This window comes from Acanthopagrus latus, chromosome 5 (genome assembly GCF_904848185.1).
Source record: "Acanthopagrus latus isolate v.2019 chromosome 5, fAcaLat1.1, whole genome shotgun sequence".
NCBI lineage: Eukaryota > Metazoa > Chordata > Actinopteri > Spariformes > Sparidae > Acanthopagrus > Acanthopagrus latus.
Window position 1 is genome coordinate 18,827,958 of NC_051043.1, and position 18,788 is coordinate 18,846,745.

General features: G+C 41.9%; 3 protein-coding genes across 5 annotated transcripts; 1 reads left to right on the forward strand and 2 right to left on the reverse strand.

The window, feature by feature from the left end:
- Window positions 1–2,583: 2,583 nt before the first annotated feature.
- Window positions 2,584–4,053, reverse strand: LOC119019503 (gamma-crystallin M2-like). Of its 2 annotated transcripts, XM_037098174.1 has the most exons (3): window positions 3,629–4,053; window positions 2,989–3,231; window positions 2,584–2,862 (listed from the first exon to the last, which is right to left on the reverse strand). In XM_037098174.1, the coding sequence occupies exons 1-3, from the start codon at window positions 3,659–3,661 to the stop codon at window positions 2,584–2,586; spliced, it is 555 nt and encodes a 184-aa protein (XP_036954069.1). In that variant the 5' UTR covers window positions 3,662–4,053. The 2 variants fall into 2 exon arrangements, with proteins under 2 accessions (XP_036954069.1, XP_036954068.1); XM_037098173.1 differs by having other exon boundaries at window positions 2,989–4,053.
- Window positions 4,054–5,488: 1,435 nt separating this feature from the next.
- inpp5e (inositol polyphosphate-5-phosphatase E) lies at window positions 5,489–13,005 on the forward strand. Of its 2 annotated transcripts, none has more exons than XM_037098170.1 (11): window positions 5,489–5,623; window positions 6,201–7,063; window positions 7,641–7,764; window positions 7,850–7,947; window positions 8,045–8,169; window positions 8,353–8,472; window positions 8,798–8,905; window positions 9,058–9,219; window positions 9,335–9,450; window positions 9,615–9,751; window positions 11,906–13,005. In XM_037098170.1, exons 2-11 carry the CDS (start codon window positions 6,264–6,266, stop codon window positions 12,039–12,041), a joined length of 1,926 nt encoding a protein of 641 aa, XP_036954065.1. In that variant the 5' UTR covers window positions 5,489–5,623; window positions 6,201–6,263; the 3' UTR covers window positions 12,042–13,005. The 2 variants fall into 2 exon arrangements, with proteins under 2 accessions (XP_036954065.1, XP_036954066.1); XM_037098171.1 differs by lacking the exon at window positions 5,489–5,623 and adding an exon at window positions 5,782–5,894.
- Window positions 13,006–13,053: 48 nt separating this feature from the next.
- Window positions 13,054–18,558, reverse strand: pmpca (peptidase, mitochondrial processing subunit alpha). Its single transcript, XM_037098172.1, has 13 exons — window positions 18,416–18,558; window positions 17,234–17,436; window positions 17,063–17,142; window positions 16,894–16,976; window positions 16,692–16,786; window positions 16,498–16,598; window positions 15,620–15,883; window positions 15,275–15,367; window positions 15,065–15,183; window positions 14,884–14,974; window positions 14,691–14,753; window positions 14,444–14,588; window positions 13,054–14,316 (listed from the first exon to the last, which is right to left on the reverse strand). The coding sequence occupies exons 1-13, from the start codon at window positions 18,541–18,543 to the stop codon at window positions 14,147–14,149; spliced, it is 1,635 nt and encodes a 544-aa protein (XP_036954067.1). The 5' UTR covers window positions 18,544–18,558; the 3' UTR covers window positions 13,054–14,146.
- Between the last annotated feature and the right edge of the window lie 230 nt (window positions 18,559–18,788).

An 18,788-nucleotide genomic window follows, 5' to 3' on the forward strand; every position in this document is an offset into this window, starting at 1 on the left:
GGCTATGTTTACATGCACATTAGTTTTCCACTACTACTCTGAATATGACACATTACAGACCATTTACAGTTTTATAAGTCACCAGAAGCAACTTAAAGTCTGATTTAAAAGCCAGTGAAGTGGCGCTTAAAGGGTGTAACTTGGTCCGAGGTTCAGTCTAGCTGCAGCGTTCTGAACCATTTGAAGACTTGTCCGTACCAGCACGTGGTTCAAACTTCCCTAACTTTTGTGTTAATGCTGCACTAAACTAAAACACAGACCCCAGGGCTCAGCATTAAACTTTAATCCATCCGTCCCACTTCGGAGTCATTTCCACACTCTCAGAAGTCATAATCACCGACACAGTCGCCGCCTGGAAAAAGTGTGTCCTTTAACAGTATCGGTCACAGCACTTAATCTGCACAATACACTCCCTATCTCTGCGTCGGACGGCAGGTCCCAGTCCATCTCCTCCTCATTAGGCATATGTCTCATTTTCCATTTCAGACAGGAGATAGCGTAGAAGTGCACACAAAAGCACTATTTTCATGCCCTTCTGCTCATCTCGTCTGAAAGTCTAATGAGAGCGGATCAAATATAACTGACACCGAGGGGAGACAAAGGGAGACGTAGCCCTGGGTGAGAGATGAGGCAAAGTAGAACAATGGACCTGAATGTGCCGTCACTGCGGCGGCATGAAGTGGGACCACTGAATGCAGATGATTCTGTAATGAGGGATTAAGTGGTGGATTATGGGTCTTTATTAAGATGTTTCTGATCCTCATTAGGCGGATTCTCGTATCAGGGCATTGATTCCGCACTCACTCGCTGGATCGGCCGTTCTCTGGAGGAAGAAGGGAGAGAAAAGAGTGAAGAGGAAAGATAGAAAGGCATGTGCTTCTATAATCCTCCTCTGAGGCACGCCAGTATAAGTATATGCACCTATCTTGTTGGAGATAGCATGATTTATACATACAATATGTCTTTCATAGGAACAAATGTATAGCTCTTGGGATATTTTTTTTTTGTACATATATAAACCGGCAAAACCTGCAAATAAGTTGTGAACAAAAAATAAAATGGCATTTGGCGTTTTGACGTATACAGCAGGTATGGTGCAACATTATCATTCATTTGGAGTTGTGTCTCTTACCACTGGATGAATGTAGGTCTAATACTCACTGTCTTCGCTCTTTCTTTGGTCTCTTCCTACTCCAGAGGGAAATATCTGGCTGCTAAATGGTCCACTATCTACAAAAGCTAGTCACTATCTGTGTCTGTCTGCTGTTGGACAGCGGGTGTGAAGTGGGTTTTTATATCTGTTTTGGTGAAAACAGCACCATAGTGAACCAAAACAGTGAAGTAGTGAGTTGAACAGCTAAAGAAATGAGCTGAAACTTCCTGCAAAGCTCCACTGATTGTTTTAACATTGTCATTCAATATATTGTTAGTATGAAAATATCGATAATAGCCATTTGAACTATTCGGCTTATCCCCATGAAGCTGCAGTGTAAGACAAATACACCAATGTGTACCAAACAACAAATCACCCTGAACATCGGAGAATAATCATGACAAAACCTTTGTGTTCAGTTTGAAACCTTCATGAATCGATAACTAAGAGCTAAATGCTAATGCCAGCATGCTAACAGGTTCAAAATGACAGTGCCCGCATGCCTTCGTTATGTGGGTTCAATGTTCACAGTGTTCAGTGTATCAGTTTAACACGTTAGCATGCTACCACATTTCAACATGTGGCCAAATATATGACTTTGAAAGTAGAGCTGAGGCTGGTGGGAATTACAGATGGGCATTTTTTTTTTGCAAGTATTATGTAGTTGCCAGATGAAGAATCTGAGGACCATCACCTTTTAATCCACTGGGAACATGAATGTGTTAAATGAGATAAATCTGTTAAATAGTTCTTGGGATATTTCACTCAAAACCATAAATGGAAACATGCTGACACTAGAGGAAAGTCCCAAAGTCAGAAGTATTTATCCTCAGAGTGCCTTAAATGTCTGAAACAACATAAATCTTACCATAATAGTTCTTTCACATTTGCATACTGTTACCATCTATAAGTAATTTATCATTTTAGTTTTTAACTGTTTGACTGCTCTACAATGTTCCTTGTGAGAACAGGACTGAAGCGAAAGCATGTTCGAGCAGAAACAAACCCAGATGCTCCAAAGACAATATTTACGTCTCGTAACAACTCCGAATGAGACATAACTATTCCAGTATTTATGTGACAATGTCCAAGTTTACTGTCTCAGAGTCTAGACACAATGGTTTGAATTCCACCTAGAGTTAGACTAAACTTCCTCCAGCCCAGTGCAACACATTTTTTTTTCCAGCAGAATATAGAAGCAGACTTGAGATCATAAAGAGTATTGGTGAAATACTGATTGAGAGGTGAAATGACTGAATGAGAATCGTCTTCAGCTCTTCTCTCTGTGAGATTCCTCTGTATCTGCCTGACGCGCTCTGATTGGTGCAAATTGTGTGAATGTGAGGACAGCCTTTGGTACTCAGAAGGAAAACTGACTTCAACACACCAGTGGTTTAGGTTATGACAGCTTTATTTAGTGCAAAGAGAGTTTAGAAGCAGGAGTCGGTGATGCGCTTCATGCTCATGAACCTCATGCCGGATCCGCCCATGTTCATGAAGTTCCTGTACTCGCCAGGCCTCATGTACATCATCCTGCCTCTGTAGTTGGCCTGCTCGTACATCAGCCAGTGGCCGTCCATCACGTTGCAGGACATGCAGTTGGACATGCGGTAACGATCCATGATGTTGTCGCAGTCGTCCATCAGCTCGTGACTCATACCACTGAAGTTCTCCCTCTCATAGATCTTCATCCTGAAGGATCCCCTGTGCTGTGGGGCAGAGAGGGAGTGGGTTAAAGACACGCCACACTGTCAACCCGAGCTCTACAAACTGATCAAATGTAATTGTCTAGTGATGTAATCTGCGGCAAATGAAGCCCGGGTGTGAGATCTTACCATGGGGATCATACGGCAGGACCTGATGCAATCCCTCATGCCCATCATGCTCATGTAGTCGGCGTACTCGCCCCTCCTCATGAAGTACTGGTTGCCCATGTAGTTGGTGCGGTCGTACACCATGAAGCAGCCTCTCTCCACCCTGCAGGAGTGGCACCTGCTCAGGTAGGAGGACATGTCTGGGCAGTCGCTCATGCACTCATAGGAGCGACCCTGGAAGTTCCTCTCCTCGTAGAAGATGATCTGAGGAGCGGAGAGGTAAAAGGTTTGGTGAGCACACGTGAGGAACGTGAGGAGCACACGGGTCACGTGTTCAGAACTGAAGCCAGACATGTTGAGTTTTTAGCGGTGAAATGGAAAATAAGGTTCAGTGGAGGGTTACGAGCTGCTAATCACAGGCCTAGCTGTTGGTGTCGTCACCACCCCGTAGAGTACGAAATGGCTAGCTGGTTAGCATGCTAACTTCAGTAGATATCTCTGTCTTCTCGATCTTTGGGTAATTCTCTGTGCACCCAACACATGGTTGTTAAATTCATCATTATTATTTTTTTAAAATTATTACAGCAGCTCCTGACATGCTGTGTTAGAAAGCCAGAAGAGCGATGTCCATTTTATTAAGTCACTATCAGAGAGAGCTTACCTTGTTCATCATGTTCATTCCAGTGGAAGTCATTGTGCTGGTCAGTGGGCTGCTGTTTCTGCTGCTGTTCTTGCTCTTGCACCAAACTGTGCCCTACCTGCCTTAACCCTTTCCTTTTATACCTGACCGAAACGGACCGCGCCTTTGTCCAGAAGCCCTGAGCCAGCAGTAACGCCATAGAAATGCACAGAAAATGGGGGGACTGTCCACATTTCCAGGGGCCGGTGGGCTCAGAAAATCCTTTCAGCAAGCCTTTTCTCGTACAGCGCAGAGGTCACAGGGAGGGTGAAAGGGTTAACAATCAGAGGTCACACCTTGACGCTGGTCATGCATTGTGACATACACTGGTTTCTCAGCAACAACATTTTTTCCCCAGTTGTTCTTTGTCCCCAACCCATAGTGTGTCATTTCCATGTAGTAGAGCACGTGGGAAGGCTTTGTATGCACGGTGTGTCATTGTTACATGTTAAAGATCAGCGGCGATCATTTTCTGAGGGGTTAAATATGACAAAGGTTTTAGATACTAAACAGTCAAACCCGTATATGAAAATGGCTTCTGGTGCACAAAGATATGTTGTGTAATTATGTAATGTGTAAATATTTATTTTTTGCCAAAAAAGGCTAAACCCTTTTCACTGCATGGTATGCCACTTCTCGATAAATGTTTCGAAATACTTAAATGTATGAATTGCAAATTATTGTATGTTAGCTAATATAATGATTTTAAGAGATTCAGATTCATTTAGAAATGTGTCCACTGAAATACCAACTTATCCATCACACAGTGCCAGTCATAGCATTTTATATCATTCTATACCAACTGCAGAAATTTGATGACAAAATAAATAGCAGGTTTCTTACTTACTAGGAGTAGGTTAAAAGTTTATAACCTTTTGTTTTGTGGAAATATATTTCACATCTAATTTAGGATCTAATTATTCTGTGTTTTATAATAACCATCTCACAACTTTTCAATATGAAATATGGTTCCTTTCATATGTTTTTTTGTGGTTTCTGTACCTGTTGCTAGTTGTTAATGTATTACTAAATTGTTCATAATCATTTTGTATTTCATGGATTACTCCACTAATTGTTTTCCCCGCTGATCAACTTATTGTTTAATTTGTTAAAAAAGAGCCAAAAGAGACACCTTCACAATGCTTGTTTTGTCCAACCAAAGTTTAAACCTATTTGAAATAAATTAACTTATTTAAAGGAAACATAGCAAACACTCACGTTTGAGAAGCTGAAGCCATAAATGTTTTTGCATTCAAACAAGAATTGAAAAGAAGTTGCTGATTCATTTTCTGTAAACTGATTCTTTTATTAAAGGTGCTAATGTAAAAGTTGAGTCTCATTCCCTACTGAACAAATTATGACTCTCTGGTTTTTATAATTGTAGTAGCATAAAAAGGACTGCAATTCTCTCTGATGCAGTCACATTCCACCACTTTGCATAATGATAATTGTAATCATCCAGAATAAGAGAATTGCAATTTAGTTGTAGTACATTGTAGTGCAGTAGTTTATTTGGCTGTGACACAAAATCGTAGACTTACTATTGCAGCAAAAACATTATACAGTGTGTAAAAAAGGTTGTATAATGTATACTTTTAACAAATTTATCTAATAACAATAATCATATTGGCTTTATCTTACACTTTTCATTACCTACTGTAAATAACAGTGTCTTGCTGATATGACATCAATATCGCTGTCATGTTATATGCTAAAACACTTTGTAAAATGCTGTATCTTTTCCATTAATGTCAAAATAAACACCTACTTTAACATACTGTATTTAACTCTGAGGAATTAACTCCAGGCTAATGGTCGCATGTAGTTCCAGTTCTCAGCACACGGGGGCGCTGTGACGCGTGCTCGACTCTGTAGTGACTCTCTTGACTTGGTAACAACTTCTGTTGTCAAGCGTTGCTAAGGAAGTGATTTAGCTACTTGAAATTAGCCCCCAAACCAAACTACTGTAAACGAGAGGTAACTTTAACTACTCCAACGTGATAACAGTGAGATAACTACATAAGACAGACACCGCCAACATTATGTTTTTATGAGTATTATCTTATGAACGATGCTACAGATAATACTCAGCTAGTTTGTATGTCGCTACCGTTATGCTACTGTGGGATAACGTCTTTAGCCATTAGCGTAGAGTGTTAGCCACTTTAAAGTACTGCAGGCGGTATATAAACGTGATTTGGTTAGTTAGAAAATAAGTTGAGTGAAGATATTGAAGAACTGTATACAGGTTTGGTTTCTAGCTAACTTAGCATGGCCGGGCTAGGGCTATTATTAACTAGCTCACGCTACTTGTATTCATTGAAGTACTTGCTATGCTATCCCTGCCTAATGCCTCTTGTCAACAGTGAGTGCCAACAGCTAACAGTAATGTGATTAGCGATCAGCGTCTTCAATTATAGATGTTCAAAAAAGATTGATTATATGAATTAGTATATATCCATCTATATATCTGTCTGTCTATATAGCTAAACTAGTATGGTTAACGTGACTCAAGCCAGCATTTCGTTCAATAATTTCTCCCCTTTATGTTCAGACGAGTCAGTAATGAGAAATCTCCAACAACCTGACCACAGCTGGTCTCAGACATGACAAGAGGATGACTGAGAATGGAGAGGACAGCCCCGTCCACCAGTCCTGTCAGGTCTCTGGTAAAGGAGATTCAGTCGTCAGTGACAGCAGGCCACCGAAGACCTCCACAGAAGGTGCCAAGGAACACAATAATGCCCTCACGGTCACTGCTACAAACACAGAGGCAGAGATCAGCCCGTACCAGCCTCAGCCACCCTCACAACCCAGGCTCTCAAAGTTCAGCAAAACTGGCTCAGTGGAGGAGACCGTGAGAACCAGGAGGCTCAGAAACAGCCAGGAGAGTCTCAGTGACCCGACTGAGACCGGCTCCTCCACAGACTCGCTTAGAGATGACCAAACAGCTCCAGCCCGAGCCGGGCTTATTCTCGGCAGCGCTGCCACTGTCGGGAAAAATCAGGACTCCAATGCGAGACCCAGATCTGCTGTTACAAGAGGGTCTCCAGTCTTCCGGGACAGAGGGAGCAGTCTGTCAGAGTATGAAAGGAGGCCCCCTAGCCAGCAGAGCGAACCCACAGATCACCATGTGAGGTCCACCAAGGTGCGACTGTCTCCGGTGCAAGCTACCGGGCCGCTACCTGCTCTGGAGAAGAGCTTTGCGTCAGCCTCCTTGAGGGTGGCTAATAGGATTGACAGGGATTGTTTGGATTATGCTGTGCTGGCCAGAGAGAAACTCGGGGAGAGACTCCACAGGAACCTGAGCGACAGCCGGCTTCTGGAGAACATGGGGTCGGATAGTGCCTCGGTCAACTCCATGAGGTCCACATACAGCGTGCTTAGCCCCATCAGACCCCAGGATGTGAGGAACAGGTACAGTTGGCGAAGCAGCAGAGTATGTAGATGATGTAACTGGAGTCATCCTCAGGCTGGATGAAAAGGCTTACTCTTTCTGTTGTTTGAAGGCTATTAGAGGCCAGTGACAGCATACAACTAGACAGAATATAGAAATAGGATGTGCATATTTTTTATCCTTTGCAACAAAAATACAACATTTTAATTGCACTTTGGCTTCCTCTGTGTCAATCAGAGCTCCTTAAAAGAAGGTTGCTGTGTACAGACACTGCATAACAATTAGGTTCCGTATCTTGCAGCCTGATCTTTGCTCATCTTTAAGAGAAAAGAGAAAGGTGGCAGAGTGGTGGGGGGATTAATACAAGATCAGAGGAGATGCTTGTTCGGTACAGTTTTCGGCAGGATTAGGTACAAAGAAACGGGTCTTCATGTCAATACACTGTCGGTGCCCAGTAGGGAAAGGTTCTTACTTTTAAATTATTGACGTAACATCTGAGAGATGAGCCATGCTTTTTCCCTACACTGTCTGCATCCCACAAGGCAAGTTGACTCCCAATAGGAGAGCTAATTTTCCTTTCCAATGTATGTTTTCCAGGAGCTTTCTGGAGGGCAGTGTGCTGGGAAGCGGTGCCCTGCTCGGGGCCGAGGAGCTGGACCGCTACTTCCCCGACAGGAGAGTGGGCATATACGTAGCCACGTGGAACATGCAGGGAGAGAAGGTAGAAGGAAACCATAACATGGTTGACATGGTGACATGACAGTCTGGTCTTTGCCGAGTTGTGACTGAGTTTCTCTCATTTTCAGGGGCTTCCAGCCAATTTAGATGATCTCCTCCTGCCAACAGACTCTGAATTTGCACAAGACTTTTATATTATTGGTGTCCAGGAGGGCTGCCCTGACAGGTAATTTATATTTTATTTGTTGTTATTTTATGTGAAAGATCATATAAACCCAGATGTAAGGGGTTATACTAATGTATGTTTGTGCTTATGTGTGCAGGAGGGAGTGGGAGACACGCCTTCAAGAGACTCTAGGACCTTACTACGTCATGCTGTATGCAGCAGCACATGGTGTTTTGTACCTCACCGTATTCGTCCGAAGAGATCTCATCTGGTTCTGTTCAGGTCAGTTCTTCTAGGAGGAAATATAGTCTGTATCGCTCCATGCTTACAACACTTTTCTATAGTGCAGATTGTTGGAAGATGTTCTTTGATTTGATAGTTATTCGTATAGTACGTTAGAATTGGATGCTTTCATGTAAATGTAACTGACACTAACCACAACATCTGTTCTGATGACCCACACAGAGGTGGAGCATGGCACAGTCACAACCAGGATCATCTCTCAGATCAAGACCAAAGGGGCTGTGGGAATCACCTTCACCTTTTTTGGCACTTCCTTCCTCTTCATCACATCACACTTTACCTGTGAGTGATTTACTATAGCGAGAGGCTGTTATCAGGCTGGCCGTAGGTAGGAGTGGCTGGAGCTGTAGCAACATTGTGAATGAGAAAGGAAATTTCACTTCCATGCCTGAAAAAGTAAACATACTGTCATTATCTTTAATTCTTCAGTACATTAGTGCTCCATAGAAATCACTGGCCACATATTCTATGAGGGGCATGTATTAGTAACACTCACCAGAACTGCTTTTACACCTGCCTATGTGTCAGCTATTTGCATTTAAACTCTGCAACATTGATAATTGAATGGTTGTATCTGTTTAAATGTGTTATTCTGTTCTTCTTCCAGCTGGAGATGCCAAAGTTTATGAGAGAATACTAGATTACAACAAGATTGTTGAGGCTCTAGCGCTTCCAAAAGGCCTTCCAGACACCAACCCATACCGCTCCACACCATGTAAGGCTTCATTTATATCTTATATCTAAGACAACAAATTCCTTCCTCACTAGATTCAGGTGGTTTCACAAATTATGTTTAGGCCTTAACTGTTTTTTGTTTTTACACTGGTTTGAACTGAGCTAATACTTGAGTTTCATTTGTACTTGTAGCTGACGTCACCACAAGATTCGACCAGGTCTTCTGGTTTGGAGATTTTAACTTTCGGCTGAGTAAAGACCGAATTGACGTGGAGACCATCATGAACCGCACAGCCAACGGCGACATGGGCCCCCTGCTTGAGCACGACCAGCTCTGCAAGGAAATGAATGATGGTACGTTTGCGTGGTGAGGGTTAAATGTCTATGAGAGCTTTCACCAGAATAGTTTTCATTGAAGTAGGTTGTTGGATTGATTCTCAACCTGTGAATATGCTGCTCCCCCCTCCAGGTTCAATATTTAAAGGTTTCCAAGAGGCACCAATACACTTCCTCCCCACATACAAGTTTGACATCGGCTGTGATATCTACGACACTACTTCTAAACAGAGAACACCTTCATACACAGTAAGAAAAAATAGAAAATCCATCTAATCGTGACTGAAGATAACCACAGAATCCAAAGTATGCACTTCTCAACTCCTCTAAATAAAGTTTAAACTGATCACGGCAGTTTAATGCAGTGTCTTGTTGTGCACAGCGGGGTTGAACATCTTTGTTTGTGTTCACAGGACCGGATCTTGTTCAGGAGCAGGCAGGCGGATGACATCAAAGTGGTCAAATACACCAGCTGCTCCAGCATCAAGACGTCAGACCATCGGCCCGTCATCGGTGCTTTCCAGGTCAAACTCAGGCCGGGCAGAGACAAGTGAGCATTGCCATTCAAAAACATACTGTAAGGTAGTTTTGTTATGTTAAGGAAGCATTCAAAGATGCAGTACAGTATATAGATGTTTGTTATTGTTAATAGATCTGAAATGAAACCTGTGTGCATGAGACTTCCCCCTCCAGTAAAAATCAAACATTCAATGGTTGAGCTTCTCTGTGCAGCAGATATAGTATAATGTACAATATGCAGAGTTTGACGCTAGGCTGAAAGAATCCATTTTCTCTTGGGTAAGGGTAAGGGTCAGTGAAAGACTGATTTAAGAGGTGGGCCAACGAGCATGATTTGTGAGATCACAAATAGTTTAGAAGCGAAATCCTGTTCCAATATTCGGCAGACACAAGTGTGTTTCACAAAAGCCCCCAGTGCACATCGAAAACAGACTTCAGTGAAGTATAACAAACCTTGTATCCAGCAGCTGAACTTGTAAGATGAAAAACTTTTGCATAAACATATAACTGGAAATTTTAAAGGGGAAACATACACTATATTACCAAAAGTATTCGCTCACCCATTCAAATGATCAGAATCAGGTGTTCTAATCACTTGGCCTGGCCCCAGGTGTATAAATTCAAGCACTCAGGCATGCAGACTGTGAAACAAGACATTTGTGAAAGAATGGGCCGCTCTCAGGAGCTCAGTGAATTCCAGCGTGGAACTGTCATAGGATGCCACTTGTGCAACAAATCCAGTCGTGAAATTTCCTCGCTCCTAAATATTCCACAGTCAACTGTCAGCTCTATTATAACAAAATGGAAGCGTTTGGGAACAACAGCAACTCAGCCACGAAGTGGTAGGCCACGTAAAGTGACGGAGAGGGGTCAGCGGATGCTGAAGCGCATAGTGCAAAGAGGTCGCCGACTTTCTGCACAGTCAATTGCTAGAGAGCTACAAACTTCATGTGACCTTCAGATTAGCCCAAGTACAGTACGCAGAGAGCTTCATGGAATGGGTTTCCATGGCCGAGCAGCTGCAGCCAAGCCACACATCACCAAGTGCAATGCAAGGCGTCGGATGCAATGGTGTAAAGCACGCCATCACTGGCCTCTAGAGCAGTGGAGACGCGTTCTCTGGAGTGATGAATCACGCTTTTCCATCTGGCAATCTGATGGACGAGTCTGGGTTTGGAGGTTGCCAGGAGAACGGTACATTTCAGATTGCATTGTGCCAACTGTGAAATTTGGTGGAGGAGGAATTATGGTATGGGGTTGTTTTTCAGGAGCTGGGCTTGGCCCCTTAGTTCCAGTGAAAGGAACATTGAATGCTTCAGGATACCAAAACATTTTGGACAATTCCATGCTCCCAACCTTGTGGGAACAGTTTGGAGCGGGCCCCTTCCTCTTCCAACATGACTGTGCACCAGTGCACAAAGCAAGGTCCATAAAGACGTGGATGACAGAGTCTGGTGTGGATGAACTTGACTGGCCTGCACAGAGTCCTGACCTGAACCCGATAGAACACCTTTGGGATGAATTAGAGCGGAGACTGAGAGCCAGGCCTTCTCGACCAACATCAGTGTGTGACCTCACCAATGCGCTTTTGGAAGAATGGTCAAAAATTCCTATAAACACTCTCCTCAACCTTGTGGACAGTCTTCCCAGAAGAGTTGAAGCTGTAATAGCTGCAAAAGGTGGACCGACATCATATTGAATTCTATGAGTTAGGAATGGGATGGCACTTCAGTTCATAGAATGAGTAAAGGCAGGTGAGCGAATACTTTTGGTAATATAGTGTATATAAAAGAAAGTGGGCGGGTGGGTGCAAAGGATGTTGCTTAATTGCCTCCAGTATTGTCACTCAGCTGCTCAGTTGCATTGTGGGTAATGTAGGCATCAACAAAAAAAGGGATATCTGGTTTTACTGTGCTGATTATGATCATTTGTTCTTTAACTGTTAATAATGATGATGAAAAGTAAACATAATTAGTCATAAAGTTGAATTTTCCCAACAGTAGAAAGAGTTCAGATAGAAAGTTATTTTTCTCAACACCTGGCTTCTTCTTCAATTAGATGAGTTTGTAAAGAACTTCTATTAACTCAAAATTTGTCTTACTTCCTGACACCATGCAGTGGATTCTTCATATTTGAATGTATAAATTCATTAATTTATTGTCTTCCTTTGTTTGTGTCTTTCAAGTATTCCTCTGGGTGCGGGACAGTTTGACAGGGGCCTGTACTTGGAGGGCATTAGGAGGAGGATAACCAGAGAACTGAAGAGGAGGGAGGCCATGAAGAACCAAAGCAGTAGTAGCACCATCTGCGCCATCTCCTAAACCCATAAAATCAACTCTCCACAACTGAACTGTGCCAGAAACTGTAACAGCCAGGCATGCAGAAAAAGGACCAAAAGGAAACCAGAGCTGTCTTAACTACACAGAGCCCAGTGCTGGTCGTGGTAACTAAGCAGAGAGCGCCCTCTGTTGGGACCTGTCTGTGTGTGTCTGGGTTGGAAGTGGCTGGCTGTTCTTAAGGGCAGGGACCTTGAGGCCAGACAGACAGACACAGCAGCAGTCTGGCCTTTATTTATTCAGTGTCGTGACTTACCCTTCAGTCACATTATTACAGTGTGAACTGATCTAACCTTAAAGGCTCTGTAACTGAAAGTTTTATAATTTTTTTTCGTAGGTGTTTTAGAAGCATGAAGAGCCACATTATGTTCCTCTCAGTGCTACATCAGTGTTCAAATGCCTTGTGAATTGTCAGCAAGCAGCTTACCAAACAACTGCATTTTCGTGGCACATAGAGGTTCACTTAATATATTAAGTGTCTGCCATTGTTTGATTTTAACTTGAATTTTGTTCTGAGCTAAGAGGTACGAGTTGTGACTGAAGAAGGGAACTTGAGGTCAAGCATATAATTTCGAGAGCATGACTACGTCTTACATGCTACTGTTGAAATTCAGGGAGATTTAATGTATTTTTGATGACACTTTATATAAAATAGAGCATTTTATTTACAATGTTAATGCCTCTAACTGCTTCTCTTATTAGGCCAAGTGATCCTTTGCAACAGACTGTAACTTAATGCCTTACCTCTGATCTCGCTGCTGTGTAACCTCATGTATACTGTTAACTGTCCATGTACTGTATGTACCACATCCATGAACTTGCAATTCCAGCATGAAGAGCAGTCTGCTCCATAAAAAGTGCCTGTGGGTCTTGTTTTTCATTACTTCAGGATCTTCATCTGCGTCTTTTTACATGTCACCTAACATCCTGTAATAAACGTTTTAAAACACTTCTTTGTGGGACACATTTTTGTCCATTACACCACAATGAAAGACCCTTAAAATATATCATTTTATTTTTGGAAGTAAATACATTTATTTAACAGTTGGTGCAGAGAGTTGAACATATTAACTGTAGTCAGAAGCCTCTTAAGTTCTAGTAAAATACACACATTGGTGTATTTGGATGTTGAATTCTTTTTGTCTGGCCTTAAAATTCACTTGAACACACAGGAGAATTATCTCTTAAAGGAACAGTGCGATGTCTTGGCAGCAATTTTTTGCTTTGAGGCAGAGTGATGAGAAGATGAACGCCACGTTCATTCAAGACCCTGACAGTAAGCAAATTAAGATGGTTCCAAAGTCAAAGCCTTCCTTTCATTTAGCTCCTTAAAAAGGACATCAACACAATCACAAAAATACACAAAAGGAACAGTTTTCACTGTACAGAACATCTGAGACACAATGATGACAGAAACTAACTCAGGACTAACTGGCTACATTTATGCCATTATTTCCGATAACATCTTAGTGTCTCCTGTGCCTGTGAATGGAGATCACGAAGTGCTGTTGTATAAATAGTACGATTTCCAAAGTGTTTTGATCCATTTACTCTGGAAAAGGAGAAAGCTTGAGCTGGAGCTCTGTGAATTTTGGACACCTCAGAGACAAAAAATGGCTCAATAAAAATTAACTGTTGGGGATGTTAGCCCTCCTCTTCTCTCACCTCTATGCTGATGTCCTTAGGAGATGATTTTAAATGTCATTCATTCATAATCTTAAACATACCAGGATGGAGTTTTAGAGGAAATTAGCACTTTTTGGGGGGGGGCTTTGAGGGAGAACTGTCCCTATAAAACCAAACTCCTCCAAACCAGCCCAGTAAATAATGAAAATATGGCTTCAGGCCTACAAACAATAAATACAGATACTCCAACTGTATGTAGACTACTGTAACTGTAGAGTAAAAGATAACTTTTTTTCTTTAAAATCCCCATTCTCACGGGTTCAGGTGAGAGCCCGGGCATTAGTCCCCTCCCAGGGTGAGCTGTGTCGAGTTCTGTGGCGGGAGGGAACACTAGTGTATTCTTCCAGTCCAGTTTATTTACAGTGATGTTTGCCAGCGACAACTGGCTCGATGGTTGTGGGGGTCTACCGGAAGAGGCGATACATGCGGGGCAGACGTCCGTCCTTGCTGGACAGGGCGGCCTGGATGTGTTCGTACGAGGGCAGCTCTGCTAGGTCCCCCAAGGCTGCTACTGCAGGCTTACTGCGCAGCATCTTGGTGGTTACTCTCTTAATGTCACTGGCTGTCACGTTGCCTGGAAAATATAAAAAAATATGTTGAGTGAAAACAGACCTTTTCTACTTACAGTATTTTATGAAATGTTCAAGGCCGTTTACCCACAAGTTAGGATGAATCCCTGCTACATGTTGTTCAATACTCACTTATTAGATCACACAGTTCATGTGGCAGCTTCCTCTTTCCAGTGGAGAGAACCTGGCGACCAACATCTTCAAAAATAACAGGCCGCGACTCAAGGTTCATCATCAACATGGACTTGAGCTGGGTCTTTGCCCTCTCCAGCTCCATCTAGACATAGGAAACAAAATAATAAGGTTAAAATAAGGTTAAGTGTTGTAATCATTGCTAAAGTTGTGTAGAATTGCCCTCATAGTGAAAAATGACCATTACCTCTCCTGCATTGCCAGCCATCTGAATGAACTCTCTGGTTATGATCTCCACCATTTCCCGCACCTTAAGATGAATGTACGTAATTAGCATTTCAAGAATGACGAGCCATTCACAAAAGAAAAGCCATGTGAAAATTTTAAAATCAGAACACAACTATGACATGTAAACCCTGCTCCCCTGACGCTATACCAACCTGTCTGGGGTCTGCACTGGCGTGGATACACAGAAGACCACTGTCCTCATAGCTGTGGTGGTAGGAGGTGGCATTGTACATCCAGTGATGTCTACAACAGACAAAGAAAGACATAAGATATTTAGTAAAACAACCTTTTTACTGAGGTTATATTAGGAGCTCATGAAACAATACTGTTCACCTGTTGAGCACATTCAGGTACAGGCGGGTGAACATGCCTTTCCCAGGTCCTCCTGCAGAAAATGAGCCACCTCCCCCCATCATCATGTTAAGCACAGCAAATGGAATGAAGTCATCCTCCTGTAAAAAGGGAAATCAAGCATTTTTTTTTTTTACAACTATAAAGGAATCAGTTTGGAGACTCTCCAAGAAAGTCACTGCAAACACCCACCAGGAAGGAGCAGCTCTCCAGGCCGATCATGATATGGGTGAGTTCTGGGATCGGGGTGGGACCAAGGCTCACATCTGACATGTCCTTCTCCATCTACCAGATTAAAAGTAAATGTTACAATCTTACATTCAAGGTCAAAATGCTGTCTCACATCTGAAGACATTCCTCAGACAGGAGCTGTATCCTTTTTGTCAAAGACCAAGAGGACATTTCTTCAAAAAATATTTTTTGTGATCACCTAAACCTTCCCACCATTTAGCAACTGGACAATCCACCAGATTAATGCCACTTTAAGAGCCATCAAGATGAAAAGATGACTTGTAAACAATAAAACAAGTAAATCACCTTGACGATGCCACCGGTGTACTGTGCGACAGAGAGGTCAACGTTGGCAACTGAACTCGTTCCCCACACTGGTTTCACATTCAGCAGGTACTTCCTGGCACATTCAACCAGCTGCTCGTGCTCAATGCCGACTCCAGCCAGCACCATGCGCTCAGGACAGTAGTAGTTGCGCAGGTAGCTGTGAAGCACCCCCTTGTCAATCTTGTCCACATTGTCTCCAGGACAGAAGCGAGGCAGTCCCACTGTGTTCCCTCGATATGCAGCCTGGAAACAAAGAACAGTACAATAATAACACAAAATTAGCTTTTCAACCTTTAGTATGTTTTGTCTTTTAGACTTGATTGTAGGGCAAAAAAATCTAAACACAATTATTTAGGTCAATACTGTAATCTTTTTTACCACCATTGCTCATTAAGTTTATTTAATTCTATTTCATCGTGTATTTATCAAACTTTTGAAAAACCTTTAGACAGTTGATTTCTTCACATTTTAAATACAATTGACCTGAAAAATAATTAAGAAATAAATTACTTTATTACTTTCAATAAAACAAATAAAAATGATAATATCTAATAATCAAAAAGGTTTGCTGGGATGTGACTGTCACATCCTTTTTGGCCATTACAAGGAAACAAAATGACTATGATGTGGTTAAGGGGACTGAATAGTTAAAATACAGCAGAAACATTAAAGTTAAATAAATAAATAGATAAATACATTTTCTGTTTGTGATAAAAAAAAAAACAAAAACTGGTAGATTTAACATGGTAACATTGTTTTGTTTTTTTTTAAATTATACATCTTAAAAAAAAAAAAAAAAAAGATGAACTGATCATCTACAGCAGCTCTTCTGGGTTTTAACAAATGTTGGGACTCACAGCATGGATCATCTCAGTCAGTAACGGTTCAGGGTCCGGCCTCATGTTTAGATCTTCTAACTCAAAGCGCACCGCCATTTTGGTCATCTCAATCTCTTCATCTGCGTGTGAACAAACACAGATCAGACATTAAGACAGACATTTGGCATAGCTGTCATGAATTTGTCATCTAATATAACAATAAAAAGACTTACCCAGCAGGCGAGGCTGCAGAACAGCATCAGAAAGAAGACTGACCACTGTGTCCAGACCCTTCACTTCAGCAGACACTGCATACATGGTGGTATCTCTGCACAGCAAAATGAAAGACGCATCACACATGCAACAGCTGTACTCACACACTCTCCAGAGTGAAGAAGAAAGGCCCACACGTGCACTGTGATAGAGACTATATACCTGGAGGTTTGGCAGTCACATATCCCGCCATGTTTTTCCAACGTGAGGAGAATTTCATCCCTACTCCCGTACTGAGCTGTGGACTAAAGACAGAAATGACAAAACATTACCTCACACACCTCAACTCAGTTGACATTTCATCTTGTGGTCTTAACTTTGAGGTACTTACAGAAAAGGCAAGTTTCTCTACAAAGTGTGCTATTCCACTCGGGTACTTTGCTTCATGTCTGGAACCCGAATTTACTAAAACTAAAAATAAGAAAGAAAGAAAAACACTTTATCCAGTCAGACCCTGAAGACAAGTGGATATTATCAAGTCCATTTCACTGCTGCAACTCACCTCCAACTGTGCAGAATTGACCAAACTTGTTCTGGGAAGCTACTTTGAGACCATTTTCTAGTGTAGTGATCCTGGTCTCATATTTTTCATGACCATCCACAGATGCAAACACTGGCTTGGGGATCCCGGGCAGCGGTGAAGACAGGGAGATATTCGGGTATCCACCCCCACTGCTGTACTTCCTGTAAGCTGCGATGCCATACCTTGGGGAACAACAAAGAAATGTTTATCTAACTTCTTTGCAATGACACAAGGCCAACTGACAAAACTGGATTAAAATCCTTCACTTGTGTTGCAAATATACTAAGGTTTTCCCCAAAAAAATTGTTAAGCTGAGGTAAAAGAGGATTAAAGAGGAATTGGAAGTGGAATATTCTTAAGAAAGAAGTAAAGAGTAAACAGTAAATGTGTTTAACTGAAGGATGTTTCAATTTTGGCGCCTGCAGTCATTGATAAAACATGGTGTAACACAATATTACTCATTAGTGTACTGCTGTTTCTAAAACTAAAAGTGTTACAAAAACTAAACATTACAACCTGTATGGAGGTAGAACTGAGTTCAGAGCCTTTGTACAAAGTCTGAATTAGTTTCATCAAGGTTAAATAATGAACCTGAATGTCTTTACGTATACACTGCATATTCAAGCCCAGAACAGGATGATGAGTTTCAGACTCTAATCCATTTTAAGTGCTAACCAGGTAAAGTCACTGTTCCTTTAACACATAGCATAAAGAGCAACCTTGACACTTAAACTACAAACAAACAGCTTCTGCGTATCAGCAAGTCTAACAAACTGAAGGAAAAAAAAATCAAATAAATCACAAGAAGCAACTAAAAAATATGTTTAACTGTTTAATCTCTAGAGCCAACCTCTAACATGCTCTCATCAAGGGTCCAAACGACTGCTGCCTTATACAATAAATACTCTATTTACTCATGATGCAACCTTAGTCAAGCCATCCTGACAGCAAGACCACTGCTTGTTTGACAGCTAACAGTTAGCATCATGCTAACCGAGTGAGCTAATCTTTGCTGATGAGGACGTAGAAAAGTTGTGACGCTGCTCATGCCAGGCAGAGACCTGGCGTTAAAGATACAGAGTGCACCCGTAGTGCTGTTTTTCTCCCTTTAAATCAAGTCCGGCGACAATTCCAGAACATTTATTTTTAAACGTGCAGTACCTTTGAACACGACTCCAGGTTCTACACCTCGACATGTGAGTCGCCATCTTGGATCTTCTGTGACCAGAAAACGACCCAGATGATGATGAAAGCTTCCCGAAGCACTTCCGGGGCAGACACGCCTTCATCGTGCCTGAAGAAATAATTGGTTTATTTTGCGATTTGTTGTTGTTGTTGTTGATTTCTAATGTCTCATTCCATTTCATTCTATGTTTTTGTAAGACCACTGCAAATTTAAATAGACCCTCTGCCTGTTGTCCCTTTTTAGCATTAACTTAGCAATTAATTAATAAAATAAAATTATACAATTTTCACAGTCACATAATTGTCACACACAGGTGTTGGTACAAAGCAGAAAGAGATTTACAAAAAT

Coding starts and splice junctions, on each gene's coding strand:
- LOC119019503 (XM_037098173.1), bottom strand. CDS start 3,321: ATGTCTGGCTTCAGTTCTGAACACGTGACCCGTGTGCTCCTCACGTTC. Junction 2,863..2,988: donor CCTGCCGTATGATCCCCATG/GTAAGATCTCAC, acceptor TCTGCCCCACAG/CACAGGGGATCCTTCAGGAT.
- inpp5e (XM_037098170.1), top strand. CDS start 6,264: ATGACTGAGAATGGAGAGGACAGCCCCGTCCACCAGTCCTGTCAGGTC. Junction 7,765..7,849: donor GGAACATGCAGGGAGAGAAG/GTAGAAGGAAAC, acceptor TCTCATTTTCAG/GGGCTTCCAGCCAATTTAGA. Junction 7,948..8,044: donor CAGGAGGGCTGCCCTGACAG/GTAATTTATATT, acceptor TTATGTGTGCAG/GAGGGAGTGGGAGACACGCC.
- pmpca (XM_037098172.1), bottom strand. CDS start 18,543: ATGAAGGCGTGTCTGCCCCGGAAGTGCTTCGGGAAGCTTTCATCATCA. Junction 16,787..16,893: donor TGTGACTGCCAAACCTCCAG/GTATATAGTCTC, acceptor TTTGCTGTGCAG/AGATACCACCATGTATGCAG. Junction 14,975..15,064: donor TACCTGAATGTGCTCAACAG/GTGAACAGTATT, acceptor TGTCTGTTGTAG/ACATCACTGGATGTACAATG.